General features: G+C 48.6%; 2 protein-coding genes and 1 long non-coding RNA gene across 6 annotated transcripts; 1 reads left to right on the forward strand and 2 right to left on the reverse strand.

Moving 5' to 3' along the window:
* Positions 1-2,262: 2,262 nt before the first annotated feature.
* On the reverse strand, positions 2,263-4,046 carry LOC107312203 (uncharacterized). 2 transcript variants are annotated; one of them, XR_014932813.1, is made up of 3 exons: positions 4,013-4,046; positions 2,956-3,032; positions 2,263-2,424 (listed from the first exon to the last, which is right to left on the reverse strand). It is a non-coding gene; the product is annotated as an uncharacterized LOC107312203 (long non-coding RNA). The 2 variants fall into 2 exon arrangements; XR_001554436.3 differs by lacking the exon at positions 4,013-4,046 and having other exon boundaries at positions 2,956-3,393.
* Positions 4,047-4,097: 51 nt separating this feature from the next.
* On the forward strand, positions 4,098-12,422 carry ASB13 (ankyrin repeat and SOCS box containing 13). Of its 3 annotated transcripts, none has more exons than XR_014932821.1 (6): positions 4,098-4,201; positions 5,464-5,651; positions 6,840-6,990; positions 7,582-7,733; positions 8,773-8,964; positions 10,319-12,422. XR_014932821.1 is itself a non-coding variant. In XM_015859205.3 (6 exons), the coding sequence occupies exons 1-6, from the start codon at positions 4,159-4,161 to the stop codon at positions 10,444-10,446; spliced, it is 837 nt and encodes a 278-aa protein (XP_015714691.1). In that variant the 5' UTR covers positions 4,098-4,158; the 3' UTR covers positions 10,447-12,422. The 3 variants fall into 3 exon arrangements, 2 of the variants coding, with proteins under 2 accessions (XP_015714691.1, XP_085367739.1); XM_015859205.3 differs by having other exon boundaries at positions 7,599-7,733; XM_085511613.1 differs by lacking the exons at positions 4,098-4,201; positions 5,464-5,651 and adding an exon at positions 5,846-6,482 and having other exon boundaries at positions 7,599-7,733.
* A 3,594-nt stretch (positions 12,423-16,016) lies between these two features.
* LOC107312134 (calmodulin, striated muscle) lies at positions 16,017-17,658 on the reverse strand. The gene is made up of 2 exons (XM_015859336.3): positions 16,515-17,658; positions 16,017-16,313 (listed from the first exon to the last, which is right to left on the reverse strand). The coding sequence occupies exon 1, from the start codon at positions 16,983-16,985 to the stop codon at positions 16,536-16,538; it is 450 nt and encodes a 149-aa protein (XP_015714822.2). The 5' UTR covers positions 16,986-17,658; the 3' UTR covers positions 16,017-16,313; positions 16,515-16,535.
* Positions 17,659-18,439: the final 781 nt, after the last annotated feature.

Below are 18,439 nucleotides of genomic sequence, written 5' to 3' on the forward strand. Positions count from 1 at the left end.
ATGGTATATGGAAATGTAATCGTTAATGGTAAATAGAAGTGGAATTGTTAATGCTATAGGGATGTGTAAACATACATGCTATAATGCTATATGGAGGCAGAATTATTAATATTATGTGCAGCTGTAATTGAGGGTATGGATAGTGGAATTGTGGAAAAACAACAACTACAAAAATTGTAAAAAGCTTAAAGAAGAACCGTGAGTTAAAATAATAAAGTTTGTGAAAAGGCGGTACTTGCAAATAGGGACAAAAGCAAAGAATAAAAGCAAGAATAGCCTTTATCTGCAAAGATTTAGGAAACCTGTTATACCGGGGAGGGGGCTGGCAGGGTCCAGGAGGACGTTGTCGCTTAACAGAAAAGTAATTAGAGCAAAAGGCGGCACTTGATTTGGTAACAAAAGAAATAACAGCTAAGGGTAAAGCAAGTAATAATGGAATTAAGTGACTATAGCTGTGAATAACTTTCAGTGAGTAGTTTGTATTTTAGAGAGATCTAATATAGTGGTTTGTTCTATTTTGTGAGCAGGTGTTCCACCTGGGCTCTGTATCGTGCACTGGCCATGCAGATAATGGAGTACAAGTGGAAAAAACCTTACAGTCTCTAGCAAGAATAAAAACAGGAGAGAATCTGCAGGCACAGCCTATGGCATCCACCGCTGTCATATTCCTTCTTTCTCCTTTTGGTGGTTTGCTAAAATAAATGCCTGTATGAGTATATATATATATAGACTTATAAAATTATGACCCTACATGTAACCTTATGTTTAGTGTGCTATCAATTGAGGTTTTGATTGAGTTTTTGATTATGATGATGCTATTAATATAAGTAGTACTGTTATTTTATAGTGTGGTAGTTGCTTGCAAATAAGCAAAAAAGGGGGGAAAGTTGTAAGGAAGGATGAAAAGCTAAAAAAGGAAACTTGTGAATGTAAGTTAATTTTTAACATGATGATGGTGATGGGTCAATGGCTGGACTTGATGACTGGGGGGGTCTTTTCCAACCTTAATGGTTCCATGAGGGGCCATGATGGTGATGGGTTGATGATTGGACTTGGAGACTGGAGAGGTCTTTTCCAACCTTAATCGTTCCATGAGGGGCCATGGTGGTGATGGGTCAATGGTTGGACTTGGAGACTGGGGAGGTCTTTTCCAACCTTAATGGTTCCATGATGGTGATGGGTCAATGGTTGGACTTGGTGACTGGGGAGGTATTTTCCAATCTTACTGGTTCCACAAGGGGCCATGGTGGGGATGATAGGGCAATGGTTGGACTTGGTGACTGGGGAGGTATTTTCCAATCTTACTGGTTCCACAAGGGGCCATGGTGGGGATGATAGGGCAATGGTTGGACTTGGTGACTGGGGAGGTCTTTTCCAACCTTAATGGTTCCATAAGGGGCCATGGTGTTGATAGGGCGATGGTTGGACTTGATGACTGGGGAGGTCTTTTCCAACCTTAATGGTTCCATGATGGTGATGGGTCAATGGTTGGACTTGGTGACTGGGGAGGTCTTTTCCAACCTTAGTGGTTCCATGATGGTGATGGGTCAATGGTTGGACTTGGAGACTGGGGAGGTCTTTATTAACCTTACTGGTTCCATTAGGGGCCATAATGGTGATGGGTCGATGGTTGGACTTGGAGACTGGGGAGGTCTTTTCCAACCTTACTGGTTCCATGATGGTGATGGGTCGATGGTTGGACTTGATGACTGGGGAGGTCTTTTCCAACCTTAATGGTTCCATGATGGTGATGGGTCGATGGTTGGACTTGATGACTGGGGAGGTCTTTTCCAACCTTACTGGTTCCATTAGGGGCCATGGTGGGGATGGGCGATGGTTGGACTTGATGACTGGGGAGGTCTTTTCCAACCTTAATGGTTCCATGAGGGACCATGGCGGTGATGGGTTGATGGTTATGGTGGTGATGGTTGGACTTGATGACTGGGGAGGTCTTTTCCAACCTTAATGGTTCCATTTCTGCCAGTTTTTGGTGGGGGAAGAGTATAATTACTGGAGCCTGTGGAGCTCAGGCACCATTTCTAACTGGATTTTCTGTATCTCTATGGATCATATCACTATGGAGTGGTTCTTGGTGCCTTCTTGGGCAGGTAGGCACCTGTGGTCTCTGTAGGAGAAAAGCCTGTGGTCTATCTTTGATGTGGGCCCAGTTCCTGGCAATTCGCTATTTTAGCTTCTTTGAAAGAATGACTCATATAGTTTCTGGTGTATTTAAAAGTCTCAAATGAAGAAGTAGTCACCGCAGCACCCACTTCCACTTTTATTCAGACAAAAAAAAAGATATATATGAATGATACATGCAGGCGCTGTTGGTCATTTCCTCCTCAGAAGAGACAGAAAATAGTTGCAATTAAATGAGTCAACAGGGAGATAGAAGCGGCAGTTCCTGGAAACGATAATGGCCCCCTGTGTAAAGATAACGAGGCAGAGATAAAGCAAATAGCTTTGTGATCGCTGTTGACTGTGTGGGGCAGCGTTAGGATTCCCAGCTGATGTGTAGCCTACAAACCCAGCCTGCAAACATGGGATGATCCCTTCTTCCTGCTGCATGTCAACTGGAGGACAGCAGAGGGCATTGAAATGCATGGAAACGCTGGGTTGTTCTTTTTCAAATGGATTTATTTCTTATGTATGGCCAAAAACTGTTCAAACAAACAAACTACCTCCCCCTCCAAAAGCCTCTAATAAAACTCCCGATTGTTTTATGGTGTTTTTATGATGGCAAAAAGACACACCATAAATCCTACAAGGTCCAAGGGGTGGGGGGAGATGCATCAAGTGGGACTGAAGGGATCCAGGGTTTGTTTTCAGCTTTTTGCTGACTTCATTTGCTTCAATTTCCGCTGTTTTTAATCTATGTGTACATTTTACAGAAGGGCCATTGGCTCTAACACGGTGCATACGCAGGACCAGAAAAAAAAACCAGTGAGCTCATACCTTTACACAAGCCATTAAATCTGCCAACGGAGGGGCCTGAAACCCAGCTCTACACTCAGCGTTGCGTGGGTGACGTGCTGCTTCCAGGAGGTAATATAATCAATGACTTAATTAACAAAGAACTTGCTCTGGTCCTGATGATGAAGAGCAGCTCGCTCCATGCCAGACCCACTATGTGATACGCACCACGTCCCAGCTGCCCCACTTCTACCCACTCTCTATGCTTTTCCTGTCCCCTCCAAACTCCTTTTTGTTGCAAGAACTCCCCCAGACACATACAAACACACACCTCATCTATACCAGTACACACAGGACCCCCTCCCCATACCCCTCAGTATCTCCCCACACACAACAGTACCCCCAGTACCTCTCCCCACTTACACCACTCCCCACACCAGTGCCCCCAGTATCCCCTCTCCCCATATAACCAGTCCTCCCAGTCCCCCTTCTCTCCCCACACACCAGTGACCCCAGATCCCTCTCTCCCCACATCAACCCCTTCAGTGCCCCCTTCCCCACATACTGGTGATCCCAGTTCCCCTCTCCCCACACACCAGTCTCTCCAGTATCCCCATAACCAGTGACCCCAATCCTCTCCCCACACCAGCAACCCCAGTCCCCTCTTCCCACACACACCAGTGACCCCACTCCCATCCCTCCCCACATCAATCATCTCAGTGCCTCCTTCCCCATATAACCAGTCCTCCCAGTCTCCTCCTCTCCCCACACACCATCCCCTCTAGTACCCCCTCTCACCCCAAACCAGTGACTCCAGTCCCCCTCTCCCCATACACCAGTACCCCCCCATACACCAGTACCCCCCCATAGACCACTCCTCTCTACCCCCACACCAATACCTCCAGCACCCCCTTCTCCCCACACATCACTACCCCTTACCCCTCCTATCCCCACATCAATACCATTTATACACCAGCGACCCCAATACCCCCCTCTCTCCCCCCACCACCGACCCTACACACACCAATCCTCCCAGCAACAACTCTCCCCCCACATCACTACCCCCATATACCCCCATATACTCCACTATCCCCTTCACCCCATAAGTCAATGCCCCTTTTCCCCTCCCCCCCGCACTACGCCTCCCAGAGTCCCCTTGTGCGTTATGGGGCGGAGCGTGGGGCGGTTCTAGGGCGGATCGTTGAACACCGGATCGTCCCCGGCGTTATTTTTTTTGGGGGGGCCATGGCGATCTCCGGGGTCAGCGCTTCGCTGCGGGGCGACATCAGTGCGTGGAGGGTCTTGGGAGCAGGGATGGGTTGTATGGAGGGGGGGAGAAGGGGGGTGAGTTGTGATTTGGGGTGGATTTGGGGTCAGGGAAGGGAGGGGAAGGATGGGGCCCTGGTTAACCGTCCTATGGGAGAGACTGTGTTGTTGGTAGGGCGGTAGGGCGAGAGGTGATGGCCTTAAGGTGTGCTGGGGGGGTCAGGTTGGGTATTAAAAGCAATTTATTCACTGAAAGAGAGATAAAGGGTTGGAATAGGCTGCCTAGGGATGGGGGGGAGGTCACCATCCCTGGAGGTGTTAAGGGAACATGGAGATGTGGTTGGCATGATGGTTGGAGTGGGTGGTCTTAGTGGTCCTTCCAACCCTAATGACTCTATGGGATGGCATCCAAAGAGACCCAGGCAGCTCAGACAGTGCACCCAGGAGAACCTAGTCAGGTTCAATAAATCCAAGTGCAAGGTTTTCCTAAGCCTCCCCAAGAGGACTCAAAGAAACAGGGTCGGTAAGCCAACAGGGAGAGATTTAGGTGAGGATAAAAGGCTTATTACAGGAACAGTAGTGGAGCACTGGAATGAGTTGCCTAGAAAGGAGTTGGATGCTCCATCCATCCATCCATCCATCCATCCATCCATCCATCCAAGGTCAGGCTGGATGGGGCTCTGAGCACCTGATGGAGCTGCAGATGTCCCTGTTCATTGCAGGGCAATTGGACTGGATGGCCTTTAAGGGTCTTTTCCCACTCAAACATTTTTAAAGCTATGTAAGCCTGAGGTTTCTGCTCATCTCTGCCCTTTCTCTCCCATTCCACAGCTGTGAGTACTTGCCTTGAAACAGGTTCTACGGAGATGTAGTTTGGGAGGAGCTGTATTTTTAAGGTGTCATTTGACAATGGTTGTTGTCATTGACCTGAAAGCAAGCAGCACCAGGCTGCCCCTATGAACCCTGCTTTGGCAGAGCACTGAGGCATGTGATTTTGCAGAGAGAACAAGCTTACCTTACTGAAGGGAGTATGAAAATAGGCAGGATTGCACTTTTCCCATTGCTAACATCCCATTTCCAGTGATTTTATCTGGAGACAGTAAGAAATAAGTTTCATTATTCCCATCTCTTTCTTGTTAAGGGTTGAGATATAATATTTAAGGTCTTTCCCAGCCTAAGTCAATCATATGTTTCTGTCAGCCTATGAGCCTGTGCTCCCATTCCAACAGAACCTCTTTTTTCCAGCCCAGAATCTCATTTATATTTTTCTTTTTTCCTCTGCAGGCTTTTGGGTTGATCGAACCCCAGTTCATGAAGCAGCCAGGCAGGGAGAAATCCTTCAGCTACAACAGCTGATAGAGAGTGGAGCCTGCGTCAACGCCGTCACCTACGACTCCATCACCCCACTGCACGAGGCGAGCCTGCGGGGGCAAACACAGTGTGTCAAACTCCTGTTGGCTGCAGGGGCCCAGGTAAGTGCTCAGTTGTGATCCAACTGGAAACCAAGCCACCATGCTGTAGGTGCTGTACTTGATGATCCTTGTAGGTCTCTTCCAGTTGGGGTTATTCTGTGATTCTGTGGTCCGTGCTGTAGCTGTAGTGCTGTTACTATGCTGTCATCTTGCATTGAGATCAAGAGGAGCCCCAAGTACTGTTGTAGGATGACGTCCATAGAATCATTTGAGTTGGAAGGGACCCTTAAAGGTCATCCAGTCCAACTCCCTTGCAGTAAACAGATTGAGCCTCCTACAGCTCAATCAGGCTGCTCAGAGCCAGGTTTTATACTAACTTAGAAAAACAACGTGCTCAAAGTCAGGCTGGATGGGGTTCTGAGCACCTCACTGAGCTGTAGGTGCCCCTGTTCATTGCAAGGAAGTTGGTCTATGTGGCCTTTAAGGGCTCCTTCCAACTCAAACAATTCTGTTATTCAGTGATTATAAGGCTAGGAGTGGAGCGGGGAACATGATTGGATTTACACTTACTCTTTAAGTTTCTTCTCTCCTTACTTTAATTTTAATTACACAGAGAAGAATCTGCTGAGTCTTCAGTGGATTGTGACATCTCACACACTGAAGCTGGCTGTCCTCAGAGTGAACCTGGTGAAACCGATCACATGTGCTCCTCCGTATGTGTGCGCTGTGCTCCTCGTTGCGTATTCAGCCCATCACAAAGCTGAACTTTGCACTAACCACAGACAAGGAGCACATCGTGCTGTGCTGGCTCAGCTGCAGCGCTTGTAATGTTCAACAGGGAGAGCAATGGGGAAGCTTTAGGAGAGAGGGAATATCATGGCATGGCAGGAGGTTGGAGCTTGATGATCTTTATGGACTCTTGAACTCACTGAAAGAGTAGCTAACAGCAGGACAAGGGGAAATGATTTTAAGTGGAATTAGGGGAGATTTAGGTTGGATATTGGGGGAAGCTCTTCGCAGAGAGAGTGGTGAAGTGCTGGAACAGCTGCCCAGAGGGGTTTTGGATGCTCCATCCATCCCTGGAGGTGTTCAAGGTCAGGTTGGATGGGGCCCTGGGCAGCCTGGTCTGGTATGAAATGTGGAGGTTGGTGGTCCTGCACATAGTAGGGGGGGGTTTGAATCTGGATGATCATTGTGGTCCTTTTCAACCCAGGCCATTCTATGATTCTGATTTCTTCTTCCTTGGAGGTGGATGCCAGGAACATTGATGGCAGCACTCCACTCTGTGACGCCTGTGCCTCAGGGAGCATAGAGTGTGTGAAAGTGCTGCTGTCCCATGGTGCCAAAGTGAACCCTCCCCTGTACACAGCATCCCCTCTTCATGAAGCCTGCATGAACGGTAAGCTGGTGTGGTCTTATCCTCGCACGGTTATTTGCAGCTTGGAAAATGAACTCAGAATGCAAAGCACAGTTGGGAGAATAAAGCAGCTCCTTGTGTTGGGTGCTTTCATCCCACATGGCAGGCACAGGATCAGGTCTTAGGTAGATAAAATACCATTTTCTCGAGAGGGGAGAACTGCAGAAGCCAGTGTAAACTGTCAGCTCCTGCTTAATTTTCTCCTGTTGAGCCTTTTTCCTAAGGCTCTATGCTGCTGAGTGCCGTAAGTCACACGGAAAAATTAAGGCTGTTGTGGTCTCGAAGGTGATCTCATCCACCCAGGGCTCATTCAGCCATGCAACCAACTCTGCAATCCACAGGCTGCTTAGTGCCAGCCCTTGGAATCACGTTGGTTTGGCCATTAGCTTTAGCTTAATGCCGTGCAGATGTAGCAGTTTCTTGTGCCCTATTCCCAGCCTCTGTCCTGAGGTATAGAATCTGGCTTTCAAGTGTTTCTATTTTACATCCATCGCCCCAAATATTAAACAAGCTGCTCCTGGCTGATCTCAGCGTGTACTCGTATTTTAAGCTGGATTCTTCCTTTTGACTCAGATCTTCCATTTCTAAAGGCAGCTCAGATTGTGTGCAACTCCTCATAGACGTCGGTGCCAACTTGGAGGCTCACGACTGCCATTTTGGGACACCCCTACACGTGGCCTGTGCCCGGGAGCATCTGGACTGTGTGAAGTTGCTGCTTAAGGCAGGTAGGGCAGCTGTGGGGTTTGTCTTGGGGTGATTGTGTGCAGCGTTTGTGCCTTGGTGCCCCACTGTGACTCTCTTGCCCAAGAGCTTATTCATTCCCAGCATGACAAAGATGGTAAAGGAGGAAAGTTTGGCATTTACTCGGGCAAACCTCCTTCCATTCTCCTTGGTTTTCAATGAAAATCAGAACCCCTTCAGCCCCATGGAACAACATTTCAGTGATAGCAGCTTGCCATACACGCTTTCAGTTTTGTTGACATGGTCGTACGGCCTTACATAAATCTTAGAGGGAGATGTTAGGGTTTGGTGTTGTGCAAAGAAGCAGAGATGAGGTCACCTCATGCCTCTGGCAGATCTGCTTAGTGTTATGCCAAGGTGAGTTTGCTGGATTTTCAAGTCAGCATTACACACTCCAGGTTTCATCTTCCAGTTTTTATGCTGCTCACTTGGAACTGGGCTTCTTGTATTCGCCCGTGCTTACCATGAAGTGATTTGGCCCATGGAGGATTTGGCTTTCTCAGTGTTAGTTGCCTAGAAATTATGTAGCTAAGCCAATCTGTTTTCTATCCCTCCAGCTCCTTGTTTTGGGCACCCACCTTCAGACTGGACTGATTGATTCCCTAGAAAAGACTTGATCTTGCAGTAGTGTCTGATGTCGAGCTTCCACATCCAGTGCTTAACAAGGACGTCACTGTTTGCCTTGAGTGTGAGCACTCCACTGTGGTGACTGGAAATGGCTTCAGGCAGCACAGGTTCAGGAAGCACTTCTGAGCTTCACACTCATCAGCTTATTTACTCAGTAACATTGACTAAAATCCTTTCTCTACAAGGAAAATGAAGCCAGAGAAGAAAACTCACGCACTGGCAGCACTGAGAACTTGTTCAGCAGTTTGGTTTCCTGTTTGTAGTGTTTGGTTTGGATCTCTTTCTAGCCACTCATACTTGTGTTAATAGGATTTTGTTCCCCACTTAAAACCACTCCTTCACATTTGGGTCAAATGAGGCTTTCATAAACAGGTTTGTTTTCCTTTCTGTTCTCAGGGGCAAATGTGAACGCTGCTAAACTCCACGAGACAGCCCTCCACCATGCAGCGAAAGTGAAGAACGTCGATCTGGTGGAAATGCTGATTGAGTTTGGAGGAAATATCTACGCAAGGGACAACAGAGGAAAAAAACCATCAGATTACACCCTGAGAAGCAGCCCCACAGCGAAATGCTTTGAGTACTATGAAAGTGAGTGAAGTGTGATCCCCTCCCCTGGGAATTCAGTGGCTGCCAGTGCTATTGCACTAAGGTACAAGGTTTTGCACTTGGGCCAGAGGTATCCCAGGCATATGTACAGACTGGAAGGAGCAGTCCTTGAGATTAGCCCTGCAGAAAAGGATATGGAGGTCCTGGTGGATGGAAAACTGAACATGAGCCAGCAATGTGCTCTTAAAGCTTGGAAAGCAAATGGCATCATGGGCTTCATCAGCAGGGGGGTGGCCAGCAAGGACATGGAGGGGGTTGTCCCTCTCTGCTCTGCCCCGTCTGCAGCACTGCATCCAGGTCTTGTATTGGGCCCCCAATACAGGATGGACAGGGAGCTGTTGGGGAGGGTCCAGAGGAGGCCACAAAGATGCTCAGAGGGCTGCAGCACCTCCCCTACAAAGACAGGCTGAGGGAGCTGGGCTTGTTCAGCATGGAGAAGAGAAGGCTGCGGGGTGACCTCAGTGCAGCCTGCCAGGACCTGAAGGGAGCCTACAGACAGGAGGGGAGTCAGCTCTTAATGAGGGGAGATAACAGCAGGACAAGGGGAAATGGTTTGAAGTTGAAGGAGGGAAGACTGAGGTTGGATGTGAGGGGGGAAATTGTTGACAGAGAGAGTGTGAGGTGCTGGAACAGCTGCCCAGAGAGGCTGTGGATCATTCCTTTTCATAGCGAACACGTTAAGACTGATGATTCTCTCATAGGAGTCTCTCTGAATTGCTCCCAGGTTGCAGCAATGCTGTTCTGGCTGCAGCTGATCTGTGTGAAGAGGCTGATCTCTACAATGCCATAAATACTTGTTATACCTTGTCAGATTTTACTTCCCTGACAACTCAGCTGGCAGAACTGCTCATATAGCAGCTTTTAAATGCACATTGTTGTAACAGCACTGTGACAACTCCTATAGTGTTATTTTCTTTGCAGCTTGCATCGTTAAATTCAGGACAGATGGTGATCTTGGATGCTGGTGGTTGTTGAGGATGTGGTTGTAGGGACAGCAGCTTCTTAGCTCCATCCAGAGCAAAGTGCCTGATCATGCGTGTGTATGCATGCATCAACATCTAGGGTGGAGGCTGCAGGTTGGAGCTGTCTGGAAGGGGATCAAGCACTTTATTGGAGCTCTGAGCAGAGCAAACAGTCAATGTAGTCCTTAGGTGGAGAAGCAAAGCAGTAGCTGGAAGCAGGTTTTATTCCTACATGTGCCATTGCTCTGTGCAACATTACTAAGGGCAACCTGAGTCTTGAATGGCACCTGTGGACCAGAGAAAATGATTCAGTGTGTGCACAGATGGATGCTCAACCACCAGCATTAACTTTGTGTCCTCTTTTCTCCTTTTAGAAACGCCTCTGAGTCTGTCACAGCTCTGCAGAGTAACAGTGAGGAAGGCCGCTGGGCAGCGAGCGCTGGAGAAGATTGCCAAACTCAACATCCCTCAGAGGTTAATCCAGTACCTGTCCTACAACTAACAGGCACCAAGGTGGCCAGGAAGGACGCTGCCTTTAGATTGCACAACATGCACAACATGAAGTATCCATCTCTTTCTTTTCTACCTCCCCACAGGAAATGAGTTTTAATTTAAGCAAACCGGTGTAAATAGTATTTATGAGACAGCACTTCACACCCCTTCCTCTTCTTTGTGAGGGGTTGTTTGGGCACAGACATCCTTAGGCAAGGTGAAGTGCTGTTCTGGAGCTACAGCCTCTCCCAGGGTGTTCTGTTTGAATATCGCTGTGTTTCAGGCTGTAATGCTCACTCTGTGCATGGGATTTGTCTTGCCTAATTTTAGCTGTCTCCAACCTAAACACATCTCTGTACGATCCAGCCAGGCTCCCTTTGCAGGCAGTGGAAAGAAATAGATACTTCCAGAGCATGATTCATCCCTCCTGTTTTAGATGCCGGTGTTTGGATGATACACAGCTTCTTTGAGGCACCTGTCTCTGCTGCCTGCAAAGGGATTTGGAGGTGATACTCTGTATATGGATGTGCATGTCTCTGAATTGGGAGTGCTGGAGCCCACCTTTCTGTTAATAACTAGATAATAACCGTCGATGCCAAGGAACAAGTCTTGAGTGACCTGTGTGCTCTAGCTGAATGCAAGTGAAGTCCCCAGTCCTTGCTGAAGGTGAGCCAGTTTGTACTGTCACCTTCCTATAGGACGTCTTTATGTCTCCCCTTGAAGCTCAAGCAGGAGGCAGGTCTGTCTCCATGTCCCAGGAAGAGTTTCCTTCCAGACAGCTGGTCCCAAAGAATATTTTTCCACTCACTCTGAGCCACTGAGCCAACCTATTTGTTGCTTTTACGTGCAATAAGAGGCAGATATGCTGCCCAGTGTTGCCCAAAGTACAGAACTCTGTATGGCAAGGGCATATCCCTTAAGCAGTGGTTCACCTAATCCCTGTGGCATTGACCCACGTGTGAGAGGTAATAGCGGGGCTCAGCCTCGGATTTGGGATTTTTTTCTCTTCTGGGTTTGTCTCTTGGCTCTGGAAGCTCTCTGGAGGTTGGCAGCAGGAGTGTTGTGCTGCTGAGTGTTGTGCTCAAATCTTTTGGCTCCAGCAGGTGCTTTTGAAGCTTTGTACTTGGGTGATTTAAACCTCCAGGGTGACATTTATTATGAGCAGAGACAAAATTGTCATCTTCCTTCCAGATGAGACGTTCCATACCCCGGGATGAAAGGGATGGAGCTCCCTGGTGGCAGGTCCTTAGCTCTGTGGTGAGAGCAAATTCCTCTTCTAAATAACATTAAAGGTCAAGAAATCCTCTGGCTGACGTGGGATCAAGAGAACTTAGGGCTCTCAGCATCCTTCATGCTGTGCAGGATGAATGGTAGCTTGCCTTTTATTCTGCAGCTACCATGACAGAGCAAAATAGCGTCAGCACAGGGTTCAAGAGCTGAGGTGGAACTGAATGCACTTTAATGGTGACCAGCAAATTGTTATTATTACTTTTAATTTCTGGCTGTGCTCATTCCCCACACACCAACTTTGTTGCTTGTTTATTTGTTTGCAGTGTGATATCATGTAGAACTGGGACAGGAAACCTTCTGGGGCTGTGCTTTTTATGGGATTATCTGTTTGTTATTCTATCCAGAGTTTTGTGTCTGCCATAGGAGAAACGTGAAGTTGCCAAGAAGCTCAGGGAAGCTCTGGAGTGGGATTCACCCCTGTGGTTGTTAAGATAAAGGTTTTGTATTGTATCTTTCAACACAAGCTTCCTCTGCCCCAAATGCTTGTCCTTACGGGTAAATCTGTATTAGGAAAGTGCCCACCATTCAGTATTCTGGGATGAAAACCCTTCCTCTTGGTTCCAGTTTAAATCCCTCGCTGCTTTTTAAACACTGCCTGAAGCTGGTGAAATGGTGAGATGGTAAAATCCAAGTTTCCAGTGTACAAAAGGCACCTGGAACAGCCAAGAATAAAACGACCAGTTCCTTTTTCTGTCATCTTCATTTCTTTTTCCCCCTATCAGTCACCTCCATGGTAAGTTTACGAAGTTTGGCTGTAAGGGACCTTGATGATGTTTACAGACCTGAGACCACGGTGATGCTCTTTATCTTTTATCCATCCTATCCTGCCTTCAGTTCTTTAGATCCTGCAGGGGTTTCTCAGCTGCCTGTGAAGCATCTTCCGAGCCATTGCATTCTACAGCTCAAAGGCAAAGGAAATGCAAGGTTAAACCAGTGCAAAGTTTTGGCTTCTGTTAATGTATCAGACTGCAGTTTTGGGGAGCAGTTCCTGCAGGAGTAACAGAGTCACCCTGGCTGCGGGTATAGTCTGGACAGCTGGAAATCTCTGCAGCCACCCTGAATTAAAATGAAAATCAGATGTTTTGGAGGCAGTATTGCCCTGAAATGGGGATCTAAGCTGGATGGGAAGGGTAACGTTTGTATTGCAGTCTGTTCTGACCCACAAATTGCCATCCTCAGTGCTCTGCTTTTGCTGATCCATTCCCAGAGCATTACTGCACAGCTCTGCTTGATGGGAGACGCATGTGGACAGCATGGAATCACCCACAAGATTTCATGGAGTGTGTAGATGTGGCATAGTGTGTCCCATCAGGTTGTCCTGCCGTCTCATGCACCATCACTTTACAGGTAATGAATTGCCAGCAGCTCTTGGAGCTGTGATGGTGCTTTTAACCCTCTGACAGCAGCACTGTAAGGGGCTTGGATGGGAAGTCACATCTTACCCCCCCATGAAATTCCTCCTCTGGTTATTTTTGCATTGTTTCTCTTACTTGTATAAGAAAGAAGGGCCCAGATGGCCTTATCTGCTGCAAGCTGTACACATCTCATCTGTATAACATAGAATCAGTAAGGTTGGAGAAGACAACTAAGATCATCAAGTCCAACCATCATCCCATCCCTTCTATTCCCACCATCTGTGTCCCTCAGTGACGTATCTGCTCTTTTCTTGCTCTTCCCCTCTGTCAGGACCAACAGGGGCTGGAAAACTTGGACCATCCCCAAACCTCAATTCACACTGAGTTTATAGGGACTGGTCAGTACCTGTGGGTTGGCAAAGAGTTTGGGGAGTACTGGAAATTAATCTTAGGTTCTGTGCAGCTCCTCAGCTGGCTTTGCTGGGACTACACCCTTTGCTTTTATTATGTCAGTTCTGGTTGCAATTTGAGTTCTTTCGCTCTTTAATCTGAATGTCAAATCGAGGCTTGAACCCAATGCAAACAAACCCAAATGCTCCAGGTCTGTGCTTCATTCAGCCATGCCCTTCCTGGGCTCCCAGAGCCAAAGAAGAACCCAAGCCCCAAACTACACCTCCAGTTTACCATTTCAATCCCCTTCCTTTCTCCTGTGGGTTTCTCCTTTTCCTGCCTCTGTTATGCATCCAGTGCTCCAAAATAACTCCGCTTCCACCCGATGTTTGGAGGAGTCCAGGTGCAAACAGTGCGTTGCTGTTCCTGACGCTCAACCTTGCTCTGCTTGCTGCTGGCTCTCCAGCAGGGAACTCGATCGCAACAGCTTCCCACCAACTTTGTGAAGTTGATCCAGAAAAAACAAGGTGTGACTCAAGCTGGTGCCTTGGAAGAAAACTTTATGGCTCTGAAGAATTAACTCCTTGTACTGCACACAACCGTTGCTTTGCCTGGAAGAGATGGAGGGGATTCATCTTCCTCCCCCTGCATGAATGAAGGAATTGTGCTTAGAGTTGCAGGGAAAACTGTGTCGATTCTCCACTTAGAGAGTCACAGAGATTCACAGAATACCCCAAGTTGAATGGGACTCTTGTAGATCATAGAATCCATGGGTGGGGAATGGAAGAGCACAAACACAGTTTCTTCATTTTTTATTTAATGTCTTCAGGGCACTTCACTCATTCAAAGCTTGAATCCCAGCAGCAGCAAACAAAGCCTTCAGTATCTTTGGATGCGGCACTCATTGCATCATGCTCTAAGCAAGCACAGGCACGAAATATACCTTCTACCTCTTCATTTAAAAAGAAAATCACGACAGAATACTGACGAACTCAAGTGTCTACCTTAGCTTTCTCACACCACATTCATCGCCTCCCTCTGTCTTGTAAAGGGAAAAAGTGATTTTGCAGCTGCCTGCAAGAAGATGGCGCCTGTCCCATAGGCATGAGCTGAGGTTTCCTGCCCAGCCATTAAATTGTCTTTTAACAGTGCGTTGACGTTGGGTTATAGAATGGCTTGGGTTGGAAGGAGGGCACACAAGATCCCCCCCATCTGTGTCAGTGATAATGACGTTGAAGAGACCCCTGGGGGATGGACCCAGTAAATGCCCCAACATTGCAGGGATGGAGCCTGGAGCAGCTCCAGGAGTGGCCACTTCCCCAACTCCATTAACTCTTGTAGGGTTTCTTGCACAGAGCGACTTTTTTTGGCTGATAAACCCCAATCCCAGCATTATTCCCTTAGTGCCAAACATGGATGGCATCCCTTGATGAGGTGAAACTTTCTTGTCCCTTTTTCAGCTCCCACATTCTCTTTCCTGACCCAACTTGTCCCATCTTCTGGTCCCATAAGGATAACACTTGGCTTAGGTTGGAAGGGGCCTTAAAGATCATCAGGGACGTGGTTTAGTGGGGATATTTTGGTGGTAGGTGGATGGTTGGACTGGATAATCTTGGAGGTCTTTTCCAGCCTTGTTGATTCTATGATTCTATCCTATGGACTCACCCCATCTCCTGTGGGCATCCCTCTCCCCTCTAGCTTGGAGCTGCATAAAAGGACTTTTCCCCACTTTTTAGCACTCCCATTTTCTACATCCACAGGATGAAAATTGACAGTGGGGATGCAGGGCCGATGTTCCTGGCTGTGGTCCCTCTGCCCATTAAAGGCTATCATGAAGAAAAACAGCTCAGGATGATGGGTGTGAAAACGTTCCAGTAATTAAACAACCCCAGAATAGAAGGAGGGAAAGGTCAGCCCTAAAAATACGGCGCACCATTTTGCTTCCAAAGCGTCTCATTCATAAATAATCCCATTTTCAGGAAGGTCTAATATTAGGCACTCGTATACCACAGCCTGGTGTGACCCCTTGGCTTATCTTGAAGGTGTTGGGTTGGTTTCCTTTTGGGTTGATTTTGCTTCTTTTAACATTTTCTGTTTCTTGTGTGTGTGTGTGTGTGAGCAAGAGGGGAGCATGGGGTGAAAGCAACACCCATATAGGTGCTGTTGGCTTGGGGTGGAGTGAGCGTGGGTGTGCTGAGTGCTTACATAGCCCTCCCAGCATGCAGGTTCCTGTTGGCTTTTCCCAACGCTGGGAAAACATTTGGGGTTGCCAAAAAGTTGAGATCCTTATATTGGTTGTACAACCCCAGAACTGCTGTTTCCTACTCGGGAATGGTTTTGTTATGGGCGTAACTCAGGAATTGAGTGCTCGGCAGCCCCGGGGGGTTTTTTAACATCTTTTAGGATTAAAAAAATGGGGAGAAGGATGGGAGTGATTCTGTTCCCATCCCCAGCCCTGTCACCCTATGGGGGCAGTGTCTTTTTTGAGGGGGGTTTCTTATTAGTGGTCCCGAAGTGAAGCAGAAGGAAGCACTGTTAGACGTGGGGGGGGGGGGGGACATTTTATTGGACTCAGCACATTTCTCATGGATGAGCAATGACCACCGTCACCTCCATTAACACAAGAGGTACATCTCAAGGGTGGAAGCAGGATGGTCCCCCCTCCCCCCCCAGTGTCTGTCATCATCCCAAGCCATCATAACCCAAACCCTGCCCTGCATCCAACACAGACGTAGGTTGGCGATGCTCCAGTTGGGATAAAAGATGATATTTCAGCCCAGGATGGCAGAGAGAAGGCGGTAGGGGATTGAGGGGCTGGGGGCAGCCATGGTCTCTGTTTTCCCTATGAAAAAAAAAAAAAAAAAAAGAAGGAAAAAGTTTTAAAAAGCACCTTAAACACCCAAATTTCCAACCACCACCATCAGCAGCAACGCAGGAAGTGGTCAGGGGGTGGGGAATGAGGCATTGGAGGTGCCATTGCATTGGGTAGGACGGACCCCTTGGCCCAGGGCTTTCAAAGCACGTGGGGTCGGGCATGAGTTACCTGTTGGGCTGGGGATGAAGCTCACTTCTCCGTCATCATCCTCACAAACTCCTCGTAGTTGACCTGCCCGTCATTGTTGCAATCTGCCTCCTTGATCATTTCGTCCACCTCCTCATCCGTCAGCTTCTCGCCCAGGTTGGTCATGACGTGCCGCAGCTCCGCCGCGCTGATGTAACCATTGCCATCCTTATCAAAGACCCGGAAAGCTTCACGGATCTCCTCCTCGCTGTCCGAGTCCCTCATCTTCCTCGCCATCAATGACAGGAACTCGGGGAAATCAATGGTGCCGCTTCCATCCGCGTCCACCTCTCCCACCATGTCCTGCAGCTCCGCCTCGGTTGGGTTCTGCCCCAATGAGCGCATGACGGTGCCCAGCTCCTTTGTGGTGATGCAGCCATCGCCGTCCCGATCAAAAAGGGAAAAAGCCTCTTTGAATTCAGCGATCTGCTCCTCCGACAGCCGCTCGGCCATGGCGTCCCACACTCTCCCCGCTCGCACGCGGCTTTGTTCCAGCACGCAGCGCTGGCGGGGAGGTGTGGATGGAGCCTCCTCCTTCCTGTTCTCCTGCTCCTGGAGGAGGAGCTGGGGCACGCAGGAGGTTTCCTGCTCTGTGCTCCTTGCAGGTCCAGGCAGAGCCCAGCTGTGATGTGCTCCTTGTTCTCCTTGCTGATGGGAACATGAGTCAGCCACGACACCTTGTCTGGGCTCCTGAGCCTCGTGGCCCCAGGGAGCTGACGTGGCCGTACATCAAGTGGGTTTTGTCATGAGGCTCACGCCCTGGTTAGTCAGGGGTTAACTGGGGGCTGAGGGAGGGTTAATATCCGTGACAAGTTGCTTCATTTCGTGCTGGTCTTTTACATCAGGGTGTTGAGAAGTTCATGATGACGTGCTTCTTTGCCCACCTGTTCATCTGTGCATCCAGTCAACTGACCAACCATCCACCCATTCATCCATCCACCCATCCCTCCATCCCTCCATCCATCCACCCATCCCTCCATCCATCCATCCATCCATCCATCCATCCATCCATCCATCCATCCATCCATCCATCCATCCATCCATCCCTCCATCCATCCATCCATCCATCCATCCATCCATCCATCCATCCATCCATCCATCCATCCCTCCATCCATCCATCCATCCATCCATCCATCCATCCATCCATCCCTCCCTCCCTCCCTCCCTCCCTCCCTCCATCCCTCCATCCCTCCATCCATCCACCCATCCCTCCATCCATCCACCCATCCCTCCATCCATCCCTCCATCCATCCATCCATCCATCCATCCATCCATCCATCCATCCATCCATCCATCCATCCATCCATTCATCCATCCACCCATCCATCCCCCTCTTCTTCCTATGTCTCCATAATGGCCAGGTGACCTTCACCTGCTGAACCAAAGCACTAATGGGACCAGATTCACAGCAGAATACAACCTGACTTTCTTGTCTACAAGAAAGCACCACCACTTTTCCCCCCTTTATACTCCAATGAGGACATAAAGCTGTGAGATTTGGATGAGATGTCAAGAAACAGAAGCAAACTACGGGATAGGATGGGAATTGTGTTCTCCAGGTGGGATAGAGCTTGGGAGGAGAGGGCTTAAGGAAAACCTCATCTGGAAAAAACCTGTTGGCATGTTCAGGCACTGCTGGGAGGAATGGGCTGAGCCGTGCTGGAAACCTGTCTGGCGAGAGGCACGGTGTGTTTCGGGGAGGGGAGCCCCTGGGAGCTCCTCTTGTGCAATGAGCTGCTCCCTGATTTTCCATCTGACTGCTTTCTCTTGGCTCTTCTGCTCCGGGATGAATCAAAACTGTTGTGAAAGAGCACCTGGGAGGATGGGAAGAAGAAGGGGGAGCTCGGTGAGAAGCAAACACCATCAGACAGTCTCCCCATCACTGTGGCCCGTTGCCTTCCCATTG

This window comes from Coturnix japonica, chromosome 1, assembly GCF_054131305.1.
Source record: "Coturnix japonica strain WE chromosome 1, WE-NBRP24, whole genome shotgun sequence".
In the NCBI taxonomy this organism is placed as follows: domain Eukaryota; kingdom Metazoa; phylum Chordata; class Aves; order Galliformes; family Phasianidae; genus Coturnix; species Coturnix japonica.

What these genes read in the sequence shown, in the direction of transcription:
- ASB13 (XM_015859205.3), top strand. Translation starts at nt 4,159, where the DNA reads ATGGCGATCTCCGGGGTCAGCGCTTCGCTGCGGGGCGACATCA. An exon ending in TTCGCTGCGGGGCGACATCA is followed by an intron (nt 4,202 to 5,463) that starts GTGCGTGGAGGG and finishes TTTCCTCTGCAG; the next exon opens with GCTTTTGGGTTGATCGAACC. An exon ending in TGTTGGCTGCAGGGGCCCAG is followed by an intron (nt 5,652 to 6,839) that starts GTAAGTGCTCAG and finishes TCTTCCTTGGAG; the next exon opens with GTGGATGCCAGGAACATTGA.
- LOC107312134 (XM_015859336.3), bottom strand. Translation starts at nt 16,985, where the DNA reads ATGGCCGAGCGGCTGTCGGAGGAGCAGATCGCTGAATTCAAAGAGGCT.